Source organism: Podarcis filfolensis (genome assembly GCF_964270895.1).
Source record: "Podarcis filfolensis genome assembly, chromosome: 2".
NCBI lineage: Eukaryota > Metazoa > Chordata > Lepidosauria > Squamata > Lacertidae > Podarcis > Podarcis filfolensis.
In genome coordinates, this window is record NC_139605.1 from 3771423 (window position 1) to 3787157 (window position 15735).

Below are 15735 nucleotides of genomic sequence, written 5' to 3' on the forward strand. Positions count from 1 at the left end.
TAGCAGCAGCACGTCTGCGAACCCGCACATCGCTTTTCGCCACTTCTGCGCATGCGCGTGACGACATTTTGAGTGTCTGCACGAGCAGCAAAACCCGGAAGTAACACGCTCCGTTACTTCCGAGTTGCAGCGGAGCGCAACTCGAATGCACTCAACATGAAGCATATTCAACCTGAGGTACGATTCTAATTACCAAAGATATTCCTGTCAATTAAAGGAAAGTATTCCTTTATGCAACAACAGCTGCCAGGATGCTCATAGCAAAAAACTGGAAAGGGGGGGGGGAATCACATCAATAAAAGAATGGCAAATTAAACTTTGTGATTTTATAAATTTGGCAAGATTCACAGCATTCTTAAGGGGACAATCGGACCAAAAATTAGCAAAGGAATGGGATTGTGTTAAAGAATATATGAAAAACATTGTTCTGGTGTAAATATAACGGTATGTAATGAATGAAGCTTTGCAGGGTTAAAGAAGTTGAAAAGGGGTGTGAAATGTGTAAAGATGGAGGTAGTTTACATTAGACACAACAATTCAGAAAGATTAAAATGTTTGAGGTCTCAAAACAGAGGAAGGAAATCAATATGTGTATATGTACGTAAAGATTAGTATGATGGCAGGGGATTTTTTTGGTAAGGGTGGTTTTTTTCTTTTCTGGTTTCTGTTTGTTTTGATTTGTTTTTGTTGGTTTGTTCTTTTTTTAGGATTTTATGTTTGTAATTTTTGTTCTAAATTTGCATTGAAAATATTTTTTTTTAAAAAAGAAGTATATTGGGAACATTAAATAGAAAAACCCTCCAGGGCCACTATGTGCCTAGATAATATGTGAACCACCTGGGCTGAAACAGCCAACTTTCCTAAATGCTGTGATTTTCTCTGTCATTCTAGTTTCAACGTTTCCTGAGTGATTTTCAGTTCTACAATGCTTCTATGGGTGGAGTATATTTAGATGAGAATGGGGACCTGACAGCTGAATTTGACCTGGTGAACATTGTGATGCTTGCCAATGACTCCCTTCACGTAGGGAAAGTTGGGAGTATGGAGAGAGAGGGATCCGCAGGCGTAAAAGTCACCATTGATCAGGATGCCATGGTGTGGCCCCTTTGGTTTAATAAGGTGGGTTAAATCATTCAGATACATTTGACTTTGATCCAAAAAGAAAAAGAAAACAGAGGATATTGGATTGAAAGGGGCTTTTAGTTTTGTAGGAACAGTCCCCACCACTTTAACTCCCAGGAGCATATTGATGAAAGTAATATTTTTTGCGTCAACCTGCATCACTTCACACTTGTTTGTTTCGAATTACATTTCCCAATTTATTGCTTAATCCATCTACAGATTGACTATTGTTTTTTAATATTTTATTGGCAGCCACCCAGTGTGGCTGGGGAAACCCAGATGGGTGGGGTATAAATAATGAATTATTATTATTATTATTAATCACTCAAGTTTGGAGAGGTTCTTTTGGAGGTCTTCACAATCTATTTTTATTTAAAATTCCCTGAACAATTTAGTAAATGTAAAGTTCATTCCAGTGCAATCCAGTCAAATCCAACTATGGGGTGTGGCACTCATCTCTGCTTTCAGGCCAAGGGAGCTGGCATTTGTCTGTAGACAGATTTTCTGGCTCATTTGGCCAGACTGACTAAACTGCTTCTGGCGCAAAAGGACACCAGAGCGTACGGAAATGCCGTTTACCTTCCCACAGCAGCAGTATCTATTTATCTACTTGAACTAGTATGCTGTCAAACTGCTAGGTGACAGGAGCTGGGAGTATTGGCTCCAGTATTATTGCATAGATAGACATACCTGTGGGAAGGTTTACTTTAGCAGAGTTAAACAATCCCCTTTATAAGTTTATGCAGCGATCAGCTTGTTGCTGACTTGACTAAGTTCTACTAATAATGGAATACACACACAAATCTGATTCATGTAATATAAAACCATTTTACTCTCAGATTCATTCAGGTTTACAGAAGTGTATCTGAAGGAAGGCTTAGGTTACATAACAAGCAAATGAACTATACCAGAGGGAAGTTGGTCCTAAGGTGACTGCAACTCAGCAGTTATCTTTCAAAGGTTCCAGCAACCGACAAACTGGTTGTCCCAGCAACCGGTTAGAACCTGGAGGCCGTTAGTCCTCTGTCGGAAGGTTGCACTTGACTTTACATCCCACAATATCACTAACTCCTGACCGTCTTTCTTTATGGGCAGACTGTCCCTCAATCCAGATGTGCTGAGAGCTGTCATATTGGGGATGTCAAGGTCATCCGGGAAGGAGAGCCACTTTGCTGCTATGATTGTGCTCCCTGTGTAAAAGGGACCATCTCCACCGAGGAAGGCAAGTGAGAGAAGGAATAGGGCAACTTTTGTAATCTTGTCCAAAACAGTATCATTTTATCCCCCCCCCCCGAAAACCTTTACCCAAGGTTGGGGCATCTGCTTTGCATGCAACAGATTGCCGATTCAAGTCATAGTATCTGCGGGTCAGGGCTGGCAATGTCCCTTGCTTGAGACCCTGGGTACTGAAATCACTCATCTTACTTTCAGATGCAAACCATTGCACCAAATGTCCGGAAGATCAGCACTCAAACAAGGACCGAGATCAATGTGTTCCCAAGATTATCACTTTCCTGTCCTATGAAGACTATTTGGGGATTCTCTTGTCTTTCTTTACCTTGTTATTCTCCTTAATCACATGCTTTGTGTTAGGAATTTTCATTAAATACTCAGGAACTCCCATAGTCAAAGCCAACAACAGAGACCTGTCCTACATCCTCCTTGTATCCCTCTTGCTCTCCTTTTTGTCCTCCTTGCTCTTCATTGGCCAGCCAAGACAAGCCACCTGTCTTCTCCAACAAATGACATTTGTCCTCATCTTCTCAGTTGCTGTCTCTTCTTTGTTGGCCAAAACCATTACCGTTGTGCTGGCTTTTCTGGCCACAAAGCCAGGGAACAGGGTGAAGAAATGGCTGGGCAAGACTCTGGCCAATGCTGTTGTCCTTTCATGTTGCAGTGTCCAAATTGTCATCTGCACCACCTGGCTGGGGACTTCTCCCCCATTCCCAGACTCCGACATGCACTCCCAACCTGCAGAGATTATCCTGCAATGTAATGTAGGGTCTGCTGCCATGTTTTATGGTGCCCTTGGCTACATGGGCCTCCTGGCTGCCATCTGCTTCACGGTGGCTTTCCTAGCCAGGAAGCTGCCTGGGGCCTTCAATGAAGCCAAGCTGATCACTTTCAGCATGCTGGTCTTCTGCAGTGTTTGGGTGTCCTTTGTGCCTACATACCTGAGCACCAAGGGGAAATACATGGTAGCCGTGCAGGTCTTCTCTATGTTGGCCTCCAGTGCTGGGCTTCTGGGCTGCATCTTCATTCCCAAGTGTTACATTATATTACTCAGGCCTGGTCTGAATACAAAGGAGCATCTGACGACAAAAAGTAAAGATGGCATTTGATTATTTGTACATTCCTTTCCATTGTAGGGATCTGTGAACAGAAAGGCAATAAAAAAAACCAGCCACTTGCTGGTCTAAAATGAAATCTTCAAATGTCAAAAAACTTTGTCAGGAGAGGATATGAGGTGATGGGGAGAGATACAAATACTCTGAAATAAAATATTCGACTGGCACAGGAGGCTTCAAGTTTTCCCCCCATATGCATAACAAAAGTCCATCAAGCAGCAGAGGTTCATCATATCAGGCCCCAAAATGTCCTGAAAAAATAGCTTGATGCTGGCTTATCCGGTGAACATAGAATCATGGCATTATGGAAGTGTAAAGTTTGAAGAGGGATCCCAAGGGGCATGTAGTTCAACCCTCTGCAATGCAGGAATCTCAACCAGGCATTCATGACAGATGGTCATCCAAACTCTGATTAAAAACCTCTAAGGAAGGAAAGTCCACAGCCTCCCAAGAAGGACTATTCAATCAGCTCTTGTTGTCAGAAACGTTTTCCTGAAGTTTAGTTAGAGTCTCCTTTCCCTTAACTTGAAGCCATTGGTTCAAGTCCTACCCTCTAGAGCATCAGAAAACAGATCGTGATGTTTTCTTCCAGCTCTGCAGCTGCTGCTCAAGCTCCACATTGATTCCAGAGATGTATATTCCCTGCATAATTATCATAATCATAGTGATTTATTCCTTGGCAAAACTCAAGCAATGTACCCACTTTTGACACAAAGAACAGATATTTCAGAAATCAGAGCTTGAAATGCTTGCTGCATATTTAAAGACCTCTTGTGCCATCAAGGGCTTTGACTTATCTTCCAGGCAGGCAGGGATTCTGCCAGTGTAAAAGCTTCGTATCCTCCCTTTCCTCACATTTTCTCTGGGGCTTCGGTCTTGTTGGAGACTTTGGGCTTCATCTAATTCGCTTCTTGCTAAGTTGAGAGCAGTGACAACAGATGTAATGACAGGAGGCAGACCCAGAGTGAGGCTCTTATTGATGTTGTTGCTGCTGCTGCTGCTTCCCTGTGCAGCTTCTAGGATGCGGAAAGCAAAATGCCCATTGAACTTGAGAAGGGACCATCCAGATGCAACAAATTATTATAAGCCAGGAGACCACCTCATAAGCGGGGTCATATCTACATTACAGACAGTTCATCCTGAACACAGTTTCCTTATCCCCCCTTGCAATTACATTGTAAGGTAAGCTGTACTTTCCCCTTGCAATTTCAGCATAGCAGATAAGATTGTGATTAATGGGTAGGCATATATACATAAGGTACCCCTGCCCGTACGGGCCAGTCGTGTCCGACTCTAGGGTTGTGCGCTCATCTCACTTAAGAGGCCGGGAGCCAGCGCTGTCCGAAGACACTTCCGGGTCACGTGGCCAGCGTGACGAAGCTACTCTGGCAAGCCAGCAGCAGCGCAGCACACGGAAACACCGTTTACCTTCCTGCTATAAAGCGGTACCTATTTATCTACTTGCACTTAGGGGTGCTTTCAAACTGCTAGATGGGGAGGAGCTGGGACCGAAAGACGGGAGCTCACCCCGCCGCGGGGATTCGAACCGCCGACCATGCGATCTGCAAGTCCTAGGCACTGAGGTTTTACCCACAGCGCCACCCGCGTCCCCTAAGGTACCCCTTCCCCCTGTACTTTCCCCTTGCAATTTCAGCATAGCAGATAAGATTGTGATTAATGGGTAGGCATATATACATAGCATATTCTTGAATACTGTTGTGCTTAGCTGTGATAGTCCAAGCCTCTAATGCTTATATGCCAGGGACAAGTCCTGCTTTCTAGATCTTGCCCAGTGAAGACACAAAATGTATGTGCATTGCTTCCCTCCTTTCTTTTTTTCCACTGGAAAAAAAACCAAATTGATGGTGAAACATGAAAAGCCAGAGATCATCTGAACCCCAAGTTCTTGACTTGGGAAATGTGAAGATGGCCTGATCCGCACTCCTCTGAAACGAGCAGGACTATTGCTATTAAACTTTCACAATCTATCTATCAAGTCAACATATAATCACATTGAATTGAGTCTAGAAATTAACTGGCAGCCAGTACAGTTCTCCTGCCCTGGGACCTTAGGGTGAAAGTTTGGTACTAAATAGGATAGGAACAGCAGTAACAATTAGAAGCAGGAATTATATGACTTGTAAAGGTCTCTATTTTACATCTCCTCTACCTTTTTTAAAAATAAGGAAGCGAACTCTTATAACCTACCACTCCCCTTGAACTAGTGCTCCGTCCTTTTACAAACTTTTGCTCAATATATTTGAGGGTGGTATTTACTCCCTGCTTCCAGCACTTAAGTGTTCAAATATGCTTCTATCTCCCTTTAACTGGTAAGCAGCCGTTCACCTTCCAACAAACTCACAGATGGCTGATTATGTGATGTGGATGTTCTGTTTTGCTTCATTCTTGTGGCTGCTATTTCTTCCAGGACTTAGAAAGCAGGGACTTGACACTTTTCACTGAACGGAGACTGACATTAGGCTTCATGTTTATTACAGGGAAAGAGGGACAAGAGCATACTGGAATCTCCTGTCCTTCATGATCGCCATCCATGAGATTAATCAGGACCCCAGGATCTTACCCAACATCACCCTGGGCTATGACATCCATGAGAATCATTTCAATGCAAGGATGACCTATGATGCCACGCTAGATCTGCTCTCTCCTGGGAGGGCCAATGTCCCAAACTACCACTGTGGAAGACAGAAGAAGCCCTTGGTTTTCATTGAAGGGGTCAACTATGACACCTCACTCCAGATTTCAACTATGCTAGGAACCTACAAAATCCCCCAGGTATGAATACACTAGCATGGACAACATGCAGAGAACAGCCATTTCTTTGAATAGGAAGCAAATTATGAAACTCACTCCATCAGGAGGCAGTGAAGGTTCTAAGAGAGGATTAAACCAATTCATGAAGGCAAGGGCTATTGATGAATGCTAGGCATGATGACTGTGATCTACCTTCCTAGTTGGAGGCACCAATGCTTTTGGGTGCCAGTTGCTGGTTTCTTACAAGCATCTTGTTGGCCACTGTGAGAACAGGATGTTGGACTAGATGGGCCATTGGCCTGATCCAGGAGGCTCTTCTTATGTTGAAGGATTTGTCCTGCTGGGTGAAGAATGCTTTCAAAAGAGAATCACCATCAGAGCCGACTAAGGGGGGGGACATGCCTTTTGGAAAGAGAGATGCCTCTCAGATGCTACAACAGGAAGCTCACAAGATGTGTACTGTGAGCTGCTAAGTACTTTATACTTACAAGGGGGAAACAGACTCTTTTTTCAGCTGGCACTTTATAAGAGGACAAGGGTTCATGGTGAGTTCTGGCACCTCTTTTTCTAGGAAAATAGCAATTTACACAGGGCATGAATCATACTTTGGTGGGACAGAAATGCAGCCTCCAGAAGACATCTCTGGGATGGCTTCACACAAGCCTATTTTGGTAACCTGCCCTGGTACTTTAAGGTGGGGGAATAATATAGACTGGGCAGAAAAACAAATCTAAGGAACGAAACTCATGTGAAACTAACACTCAATTGAGCTAAAAATCGACCCCTTTCCCCGAACCAAATGTTAAAAGTAGAAAATGCAACACATCTTTACATAGCCTCAAACATCGGTGGGGGGGCATTCTGGGTTGAAATGATGTTGAAGACATGTTATATTGTTGCCTATAATGAATGAATTGATTTATTTCGGTCACTGACCAGAGTGTATTGTTTCCTATAAGTGTCCTACATCTCCTTTCCAGAGTAGCACTGGAGAATATTGCTCTCCCTGACCACAATTTCCAGTTGAGCAATAAAACCGCCTATATCTTCCTTTTCTTCCTAGGTCAGTTATGCTTCTGTTCATCATGCGCTTGACAAAACACAATCTCATTTGTTCTACCGTATGACCCCAGATGAAGCACCCCCAAGCTTAGGGATTATCAGACTACTCCTGCATTTCAGGTGGACTTGGATCGGGCTCATAGCTGCTGACACTTACAATGGAAAAAGGTTTCTGAGCACCTTCGCACCTGTGCTTGCTAAGGGCGGTGTCTGTGTTGTATTCTCACAAACCATTTTACGAGGCTTCTTTTTTATAGCCAATGCATACAAAAAGCTCCGGCAGAAGATTTCACTTTCCATGGACAGGCGAATCAATGTGTTTCTTTACTATGGGGACTTTCAGTCCGCCCTAGAAGCCGCACGTACGCTAGAAATAGTGGGTGAAACCCTGAAACCCATTACTGGGAAAGTTTGGATCACAATAGCTTTCTCATATGTCAGCTGCAGCATGTCTCCGGAAATACTTGAGAACAAACACATTCATGGATATTTATCTTTATTTTTCCAGACCAAAAAAAGATCAAAACATGATGGTAATCTGCCAGTTTCTTTCCCCTATAGTAATTTCCATCCATGTTGGCCTGAAGGCTATAATTGCTTATATTCAAAGCATGTGTTATCTGTGAAAGGCCAGAGGCGATGCAGAGCGAAGGAGAACCTTTCAGGTTTCCCTCGAGAAGTCCTTGAAAGGAGCCTCTTTCAGGACACCTACAGCATTTACAACACTGTCCAAGCTCTGGCCCATGCCTTAAATGCTGCGTACTCCTCTAGATCCAAGAGGGTGGTGATGGTGGGTCAGAACAGGTTGGAAGATGAAAAAATCCAAGCATCACAGGTATTCATGTTTCTTCCCTAATGCTCTGGATGGATATTGTTCCATTTTAAATAACGATTCGTTCAATGACGGATTTGTAGGTCCATTTCCTTTAATTAACAGAAATTAAGCAAGAATTAAGCTGGACCATAAAGAAGGCTGATCGCCGAAGAATTGGTGCTTTTGAATTATGGTGCTGGAGAGACTCTTGAGAGTCCCATGGACTGCAAGAAGATCAAACCTATCCATTCTGAAGGAAATCAGCCCTGAGTGCTCACTGGAAGGACAGATCGTGAAGCTGAGGCTCCAATACTTTGGCCACCTCATGAGAAGAGAAGACTCCCTGGAAAAGACCCTGATGTTGGGAAAGATGGAGGGCACAAGGAGAAGGGGACGGCAGAGGACGAGATGGTTGGACAGTGTTCTCGAAGCTACAAACATGAGTCTGACCAAACTGCGGGAAGCAGTGGAAGACAGGAGTGCCTGGCATGCTCTGGTCCATGGGGTCACGAAGAGTCGGACATGACTAAACAACAACAAAGCAAGAATTAAAAAAAGAAGATAAATAAGGTTATAAAATACTGTAGGTGAAAATTGATTCATATAGAACTGATAGACCCTTCTGTATCACATTCATTTTAAATCTCCATTCATATACTTTCCTAGGTATACCGTCATAATTATTTTCATCAAAATAATCATATCTCACTTTCCTAATTATCAAAGACAAACAAAGCATTCCAAAGTTAAAGCAAGATAGAATTCTACTGCATGTAAGAAGTTCCATGACTTTTATTTCCAAAGTTTCTCCACAAACCCTTTCCAAGTTCCAAGAGGCTCCCTGGTCAAGGAGATGGTGTCTCTGTAGACAATAGCAACTCCCCTGGCTTGACCCCCTAGTCTAGTCTCGTGCAGTATCAAAAATTCAGGTGGGCAGAGCTAGGTAAGGTCAGGCCCACCCAGCTCCCCCACCCAAATCATAGAATCATGGAACTGGAGATTTGGAAGGGACCCTGAAAATCATCTAGCCCCACATACTGCAATGCAGGAATCTCAAGTAATTCATCCTTTACAGATGTCCATCCAACCTCTCTTGGAAAACCGCCAATGAAGGAGCGTTCACAACCTACCGAGGGAGACTGTTCCACAGATCCACCGTCAAGCGGCTCTTAGCTTCAAAAAACTCTTGGTAATGCAAGCCAAATCAGCCCACTCATGTGCAATCAAATCATGGAACAGCATGTTTTTAGTATGGACTGATCTGACATTCAGTAGTAGCAGCACCAGACCAGAGGGCTCAGTAGATCTGATACTAGTAACCTCTGGTGGTGTGAGAGGGCTGGAAGAAGGAACAGAAACCAAACACCTAGGTCTCCCCTCCCGATGGTGGCCAGCCCACCCTCCACTCCAACCTGGCTCTCCCCTACCCACCTAGCTACTTTCCCCCCACTGCCTCTCATTCAGAGAGGGAACTCCACCAAACCAAAGTTCCCTTTCAACCAGCCTCCAACTCTGGTTGAGGGTCAGAAGCCTGCCTCATGAAATGCCTGGTCTGCAAGTCTATAGCCTGACTGGTAGCTGCCACCACTTGGAGCAGGACTCTGAGAGGAGCTGCCATACCCTCTCCAACCCCAACTCACAGGATCTTGGACGGAACCTATTTCTTAGGCTACTCAGCTGAAGGAAGAACCCATTCTGAAAGACCTCAGGTATATGGGGCACATTAAATAGAAAAACCCTCCATGGCCACTAGGTGCCTCGATTATATGTGAAACACCTGGGCAGAAATAGCCAACTTTCTTAAATGCTGCGATCTTCTCTGTCATTCTAGTTTCAACGTTTCCTGAGTGATTTTCAGTTCTACAATGCTTCTATGGGTGGAGTATATTTAGATGAGAATGGGGACCTGACAGCTGAATTTAACGTGTTGAACATTGTGATGCTTGCCAATAAGTCCCTTCATGTAGGGAAAGTTGGGAGTATGGAGAGAGAGGGATCCGCAGGCGTAAAAGTCACCATTGATCAGGATGCCATGGTGTGGCCCCTTTGGTTTAATAAGGTGGGTTAAATCATTCAGATACATTTGATTATGATCCAAAAAAGAAAAAGAAAACAGAGGATTTTGGATTGAAAGGGATTTCAGTTTTGTAGGAAGAGTCATCCCTACTTCAACTCCCATGAGCATATTTATGAAAGTACTATTTTTTGCCTCAACTTGCATCACCTCATACTTGTTTCTATTGAATTATATTTCCCAATTTACTGCTCAGTCATTGAGGTTTGGAGAGGTTCTGTTGGAGGTCTTCACAATCTATTTTTGTTTAAAATTCCCTGAACAATTTAGTAAAGGTAAGGTTAAAGCCAGTTTAATCCAGTCAAATCCAACTATGGGGTGTGGAGCTCATCTCTGCTTTCAGGTCGAGGGAGCTGGCATGACTAAGCTGCTTCTGGTGCAAGTGGACACTGTGACGACTGCCAGAATGCATGGAAAAGCTGTTTACCTTTCCACAGCAGCAGTACCTAATTATCTACTTGCACAAGTAAGCTTTAGAACTGCAAGGTTGGCAGGAGCTGGCACTATTGGCTCCACTATTATTGCATGGATAGAAAGACCGTTAACTCCCGGTCATCTTTCTTTATGGGCAGACTGTCCCTCATTCCAGATGTGCTGAGAGCTGTCATATTGGGGATGTCAAGGTCATCCGGGAAGGAGAGCCACTTTGCTGCTATGATTGTGCTCCCTGTGTAAATGGGACAGTCTCCACTGTGGAAGGCAAGTGAGAGAAGTACAGCTTTGAAGGAATAGGGAAACTTCGGTGTGTGTGTTTTAGAAATCATTTTTATTTATTTTCCAATAAAAACAGCCAATCAACATATCCGCATCATAATCCAATTAAAAACAAGAAACTAAAAAAAAGACCAAATTATAGTCCAAATTGTAATTATTATTTTTTCCGGGTTCCCCATAGTCTGGACCTCTGAAGCACATCTCCAAATCTTCAGTCCTGCCTCTTCTCGTTGTTTTCATATTTCTGCCTTCTTCTTTTAACACTTTAAAGTTCTCCGCCCCTGGCTATGCAATTCTCAGTCATGTCAAAAGTCATATGTCCTTTCATAAACACAGCTTTATTTGTAAATATATTTTTTCTAACTATTGACCAGCACAGCTTTTCCTGACTTCATTCCAATCTTCCGATCTGGGCTGTTGTCCAAGTTTATCATTTGAAGTTTAACGACGCAGCAACTCCCAAGTTGTTAAATCACTCCAATCCAGGCTGTTGTCCAAACCTTTCTTTTGAGATTTAGTGACGCAGTGCCTTCCACGTTGTTGAGTTGTTACTATAGATTGTTGGGGAGACTGTTTGCAATATTGCAATGTAAATGAGTTGTGTTCCACAGGTATAAGTCATTTGGCGATCGATCAGCCTTCTTGGAGACCACACAATCTCCCCCCTCTGGGCCCTGGGGGGGGGGGCTGCTAGACATCCATTCAGTCTTCTCTCTCATAGTGAAAAATTTCTGCAAACAGCTGCACTATACGTTATCCCAAATTGTTATCTCAAGACATTACAGTCAGCCAGCAAATATTTCCTACTCCCCTCGAAAAAGGGAGGAATTCTTACCTTTCCGTGCTGCATCATATTAACAAATGCCATCTTGTTTCTTCTTTTATGTTTATCAAGTCTGAGTAAAGCTGCACAGTTGAATATTTAATTATAAATAGAAGCTCATCTGTACTCTTTTTTTAAAAAAAATAGGTTTCTTAATGAGGTTTGGCATAGAAAACCAATTGTAGATGTTAAGAAGACAAAAAAGACATACCAAATACCTCCATAATCCAAACGCCATGATGAGACACCAGGGACTGTACAGTTCTGCAGGTTTTTTCTTAATCTTCTTTGGTCCAGACTATGTCTGTTTATTGTCCAAATCCAATTATTTTATCGAACAGATATTTCCGGCTATGAGAGTGACATCGGAGAACGCCAGCCGTGTCGTGCTCAGGGACCCAGCTTCCTGTCGCTTGCACCTTGATGCAAACTGACAATCTCGGACAATCTGTGGGTCTACGAGACAGTCCTCCCCCACCCTGGGGAGTCTGCCAGGGCTAATTACCCCCATATAAGCCCTGAATTATCGGCACAGCTGGAGTCCGATCTTGTGGGAGTCAGCTATTTCTCACCACCGGAAACAGGAAGCGAGGGACAACTTTTGTGATCCTGTCCAACACAATGCTATTTCTTTTTTTTATCCCTGCCCCCCCCCCATAAAAAATGACCTTTATCCAAGGTTGGTGTATCTGATGGGTAGGGTATAAATAAATCATCATCATCATCATCATGTGTAGTGATGACAGACTCCCTGTGGTTTGATTTTGAATTGGGTTTTCTCTTAGAATCTTTAGAAATAGGACATCTGGTTTCTCTGAAAGTTCTCTTCTGGTGACCCATGTGGGACCCATTCTTTCCTCCTAGGAAACAGTATGTGTTTTCGCCTGCTTGGTGCCCACCCTGTTCCACCAGCCTTGCCAGAGGATTTCCTGGAAAACTTCAGATGTGTCTGCTTCTGCTGGTTGAAAGGCTGTAGTTCAGTAGCACAGGATTTGATTTGCATGCAAAAGGTTGCCAATTCAAGTCATAGTATCTTCAGGTCAGGGCTGGCAATGTCCCTTGCTTGAGACCCTGGGTACTGAAATCAATCATCTTACTTCCAGATGCAGACCATTGCACCAAATGTCTGGAAGATCAGCACTCAAACAAGGACCGAGATCAATGTGTTCCCAAGATTATCACTTTCCTGTCCTATGAAGACTATTTGGGGATTCTCTTGTCTTTCTTTACCTTGTTATTCTCCTTAATCACATGCTTGGTGTTAGGAATTTTCATTAAATACTCAAGAACTCCCATAGTCAAAGCCAACAACAGGGACCTTTCCTACATCCTCCTTGTGTCCCTCTTGCTCTCCTTTTTGTCCTCCTTGCTCTTCATTGGCCAGCCAAGAAAAGCCACCTGTCTTCTCCAACAAGTTGCATTTGTCCTCATCTTCTCAGTTGTTGTCTCTTCTTTGTTGGCCAAAACCATTACCGTTGTGCTGGCTTTCCTGGCCACAAAGCCAGGGAACAGGGTGAAGAAATGGCTGGGCAAGACTCTGGCCAATGCTGTTGTCCTTTCATGTTCCAGTGTCCAAGTTGTCATCTGCATCACCTGGCTGGGGACCTCTCCCCCATTCCCAGACACTGATATGCATTCCCAACCTGCAGAGATTATCCTGCAATGTAATGTAGGGTCTTCCGCCATGTTTTATGGTGCCCTGGGCTACATGGGCTTCCTGGCTGCGCTCTGCTTCACGGTGGCTTTCCTAGCCAGGAAACTGCCTGGGTCCTTCAATGAAGCCAAGCTGATCACCTTCAGCATGCTGGTCTTCTGCAGTGTTTGGGTGTCCTTTGTGCCCACCTACCTGAGCACAAAGGGGAAATACGTGGTAGCCGTGCAGGTCTTCTCTATGTTGGCCTCCAGTGCTGGGCTTCTGGGCTGCATCTTCATGCCCAAGTGCTACATTATTTTACTCAGGCCTGGTCTGAATACAAAGGAGCATCTGACGACAAAAAAGTAAAGATGCCATCTGAATCTTTGTACATTCTTTTCCATTGTAGGGATCTGAGCAGAATGGCAATAACAAAATGCAGCAACTTGCAGGTATAAAATGAAATATTCAAATGTCAAAAAGCTGTGGAGTGATGAGGCCCAACATATGAGTCAAGAGAGGAGAGGAGGTGACGAGAAAGTTAGTTTAAATCAGTATTGATTTCAAAAGTTTAATACGTCCTGTACTGACCACCATAAAGTCAGTTTAGTGCTTAGAAGCTAACCTCCTCTTACTCAAATGACATTTCATTTTGATAGTGGTATCACGGCACTCCAGCAGGGTTTGCTCGAACAACCATCACTTTTTATTTCTTAACTATGGATCTTCCTCACTTCCCCAGGGCAAATGCAGGCAATTTTGCACAATTGGCAGGAAACCTGCACAACTTATTTTTTTTAAAATGAATTTTATTAGTATTTTCCACACAACAACAACACGAAAGATATCAAAAGATAACAATATACAACACACAAAAATCAACATTCGAAAACCGAAAAAGACAAAACAAAACAAAACATAAAAACAAACAAATCCATAACTTACAAGTTAATATTATAAACACTAAAACAACCACCACAAGACATTGACTTCCACCAATCCCACAGCACCTCCTTTATCTCTCATTCTGTCTTCCTGTTTTCCTGTTTTCTTTATCCTCTCTATCCTAACATCTAGATATAAATCCCTCTTTCATGTCCTTTCACTTCACAAGGTTATTCCAGACGCAGCCAGATTTCTGCCCTCGAACCTTGACTTTTGAGGTAATCATTTAGGCACTCCCATTCTTTTTTTACTTCACTTTTTGGTTTTTGTCTTATTATATCTGTCAATTTGACTAATTCTAAGTATTCTGAGAGCTTACATAGGGAATCAGTTACCCACTAGGGGAGAGTAGCTATGTAAACCTGCACAGCTTAAGCCCCGCCCAAATGAATGAGCTGTTTTCTTAATAATTACTGATTCAGTGGAGCTAGAACAGCAGAAATTCCTAATAGACTGAGCTGCTTGTAGGCAGAGAGGCAGCCAGCTTTCAGGTGGAAGTGCTTATTTCCCAGGAACTCAAATCCAAACAAGGTACTTCATAAATATTTATTCATCCAGTATATCTAATGTAAATATGATTGTTTATATTGCACTAAAACTTAATATCCTAAAAGAGTAAAGAAATCAGGAGTTGAAAAACTACAGAGAAGTGTTCATTTTTTGACTAAACCCCTAAAAATGTGCCCCTTGGAGCTTATTCACAGATAAAATCTGGCTCACAGCTCCTTCCACAGTCCCATAATTTCAGGCCTTTCACCTGCGGAGCAGCAAAACATGTACAATGTACTAAAAGGTAAAAGGTGTTTTTTTAACACTATTGACTTTGTAGATTATATAAGGCAGTCTCCAAGCTAAGTCATCTCTATCCTTTGTTGTTGTTTAGTCGTTTAGTCATGTCCGACTCTTCATGACCCCATGGACCAGAGCACGCCAGGCACTTCTGTCTTCCACTGCCTCCCACAGTTTGGTCAAACTCATGCTGCTAGCTTCGAGAACACTGTCCCACCATCTTGTCCTCTGTCGTCCCCTTCTCCTTGTGCCCTCCATCTTCCCCAACATCAGGGTCTTTTCCAGGGGGTCTTCTCTTCTCATGAGGTGGCCAAAGTATTGGAGCCTCAGCTTCAGGATCTGTCCTTCCAGTGAGCATTCAGGGCTAATTTCCTTAAGAATAGATGCGTTTGATCTTCTTGCAGTCCATGGGACTCTCAAGAGTCTCCTCCAGCACCATAATTCAAAAGCATCAATTCTTCGGCGATCTGCCTTCTTTATGGTCCAGCTCTCGCTTCCATACTCTATCCTAAGGCAAGTAAATAATAATCTCTTTCGGTACAAGCAGCTTTTCCGCATTCACTACTTCCAAAGTTTGAGTAAGGAAGCCACTGATTAGGTTAAATTCGTTCCTTCACATCTTTCCAGCTTTCTTATTCA

At 43.2% G+C, this 15735-nt stretch overlaps 3 protein-coding genes across 7 annotated transcripts in view; all 3 read left to right on the forward strand.

Annotated features, from left to right (window-relative positions):
* The window catches only part of LOC310756761 (vomeronasal type-2 receptor 26-like), a 28545-nt gene extending 17323 nt beyond the window's left edge, over positions 1 to 11222 (forward strand). Inside the window, exons 1-5 of one of the 5 annotated variants that reach the window (XM_083601440.1) lie at positions 4020 to 4652; positions 5969 to 6263; positions 7306 to 8139; positions 9950 to 10177; positions 10765 to 11222. In XM_083601440.1, coding sequence (XP_083457566.1) covers positions 4414 to 4652; positions 5969 to 6263; positions 7306 to 8139; positions 9950 to 10177; positions 10765 to 10899 — 1731 coding nt within the window. In that variant the 5' untranslated portion in view covers positions 4020 to 4413 and the 3' untranslated portion in view covers positions 10900 to 11222. Of the gene's footprint in view, positions 1 to 4019; positions 4653 to 5537; positions 6264 to 7305; positions 8140 to 9949; positions 10547 to 10764 lie in introns of those variants that run through there. The other 4 variants (XM_083601444.1, XM_083601441.1, XM_083601443.1 and 1 more) reach the window with 4 other exon arrangements.
* LOC310758076 (vomeronasal type-2 receptor 26-like) lies at positions 508 to 3934 on the forward strand (the record flags this gene model as incomplete). Its single annotated transcript, XM_083604014.1, has 3 exons — positions 508 to 513; positions 892 to 1023; positions 2481 to 3934. 3 exons carry the CDS (start codon positions 508 to 510, stop codon positions 3462 to 3464), a joined length of 1122 nt encoding a protein of 373 aa, XP_083460140.1. The 3' UTR covers positions 3465 to 3934.
* An 860-nt stretch (positions 11223 to 12082) lies between the features above and the next one.
* Positions 12083 to 14141, forward strand: LOC310758164 (vomeronasal type-2 receptor 26-like; the record flags this gene model as incomplete). Its single annotated transcript, XM_083604094.1, has 2 exons — positions 12083 to 12088; positions 12760 to 14141. The coding sequence occupies 2 exons, from the start codon at positions 12083 to 12085 to the stop codon at positions 13729 to 13731; spliced, it is 978 nt and encodes a 325-aa protein (XP_083460220.1). The 3' UTR covers positions 13732 to 14141.
* Positions 14142 to 15735: the final 1594 nt, after the last annotated feature.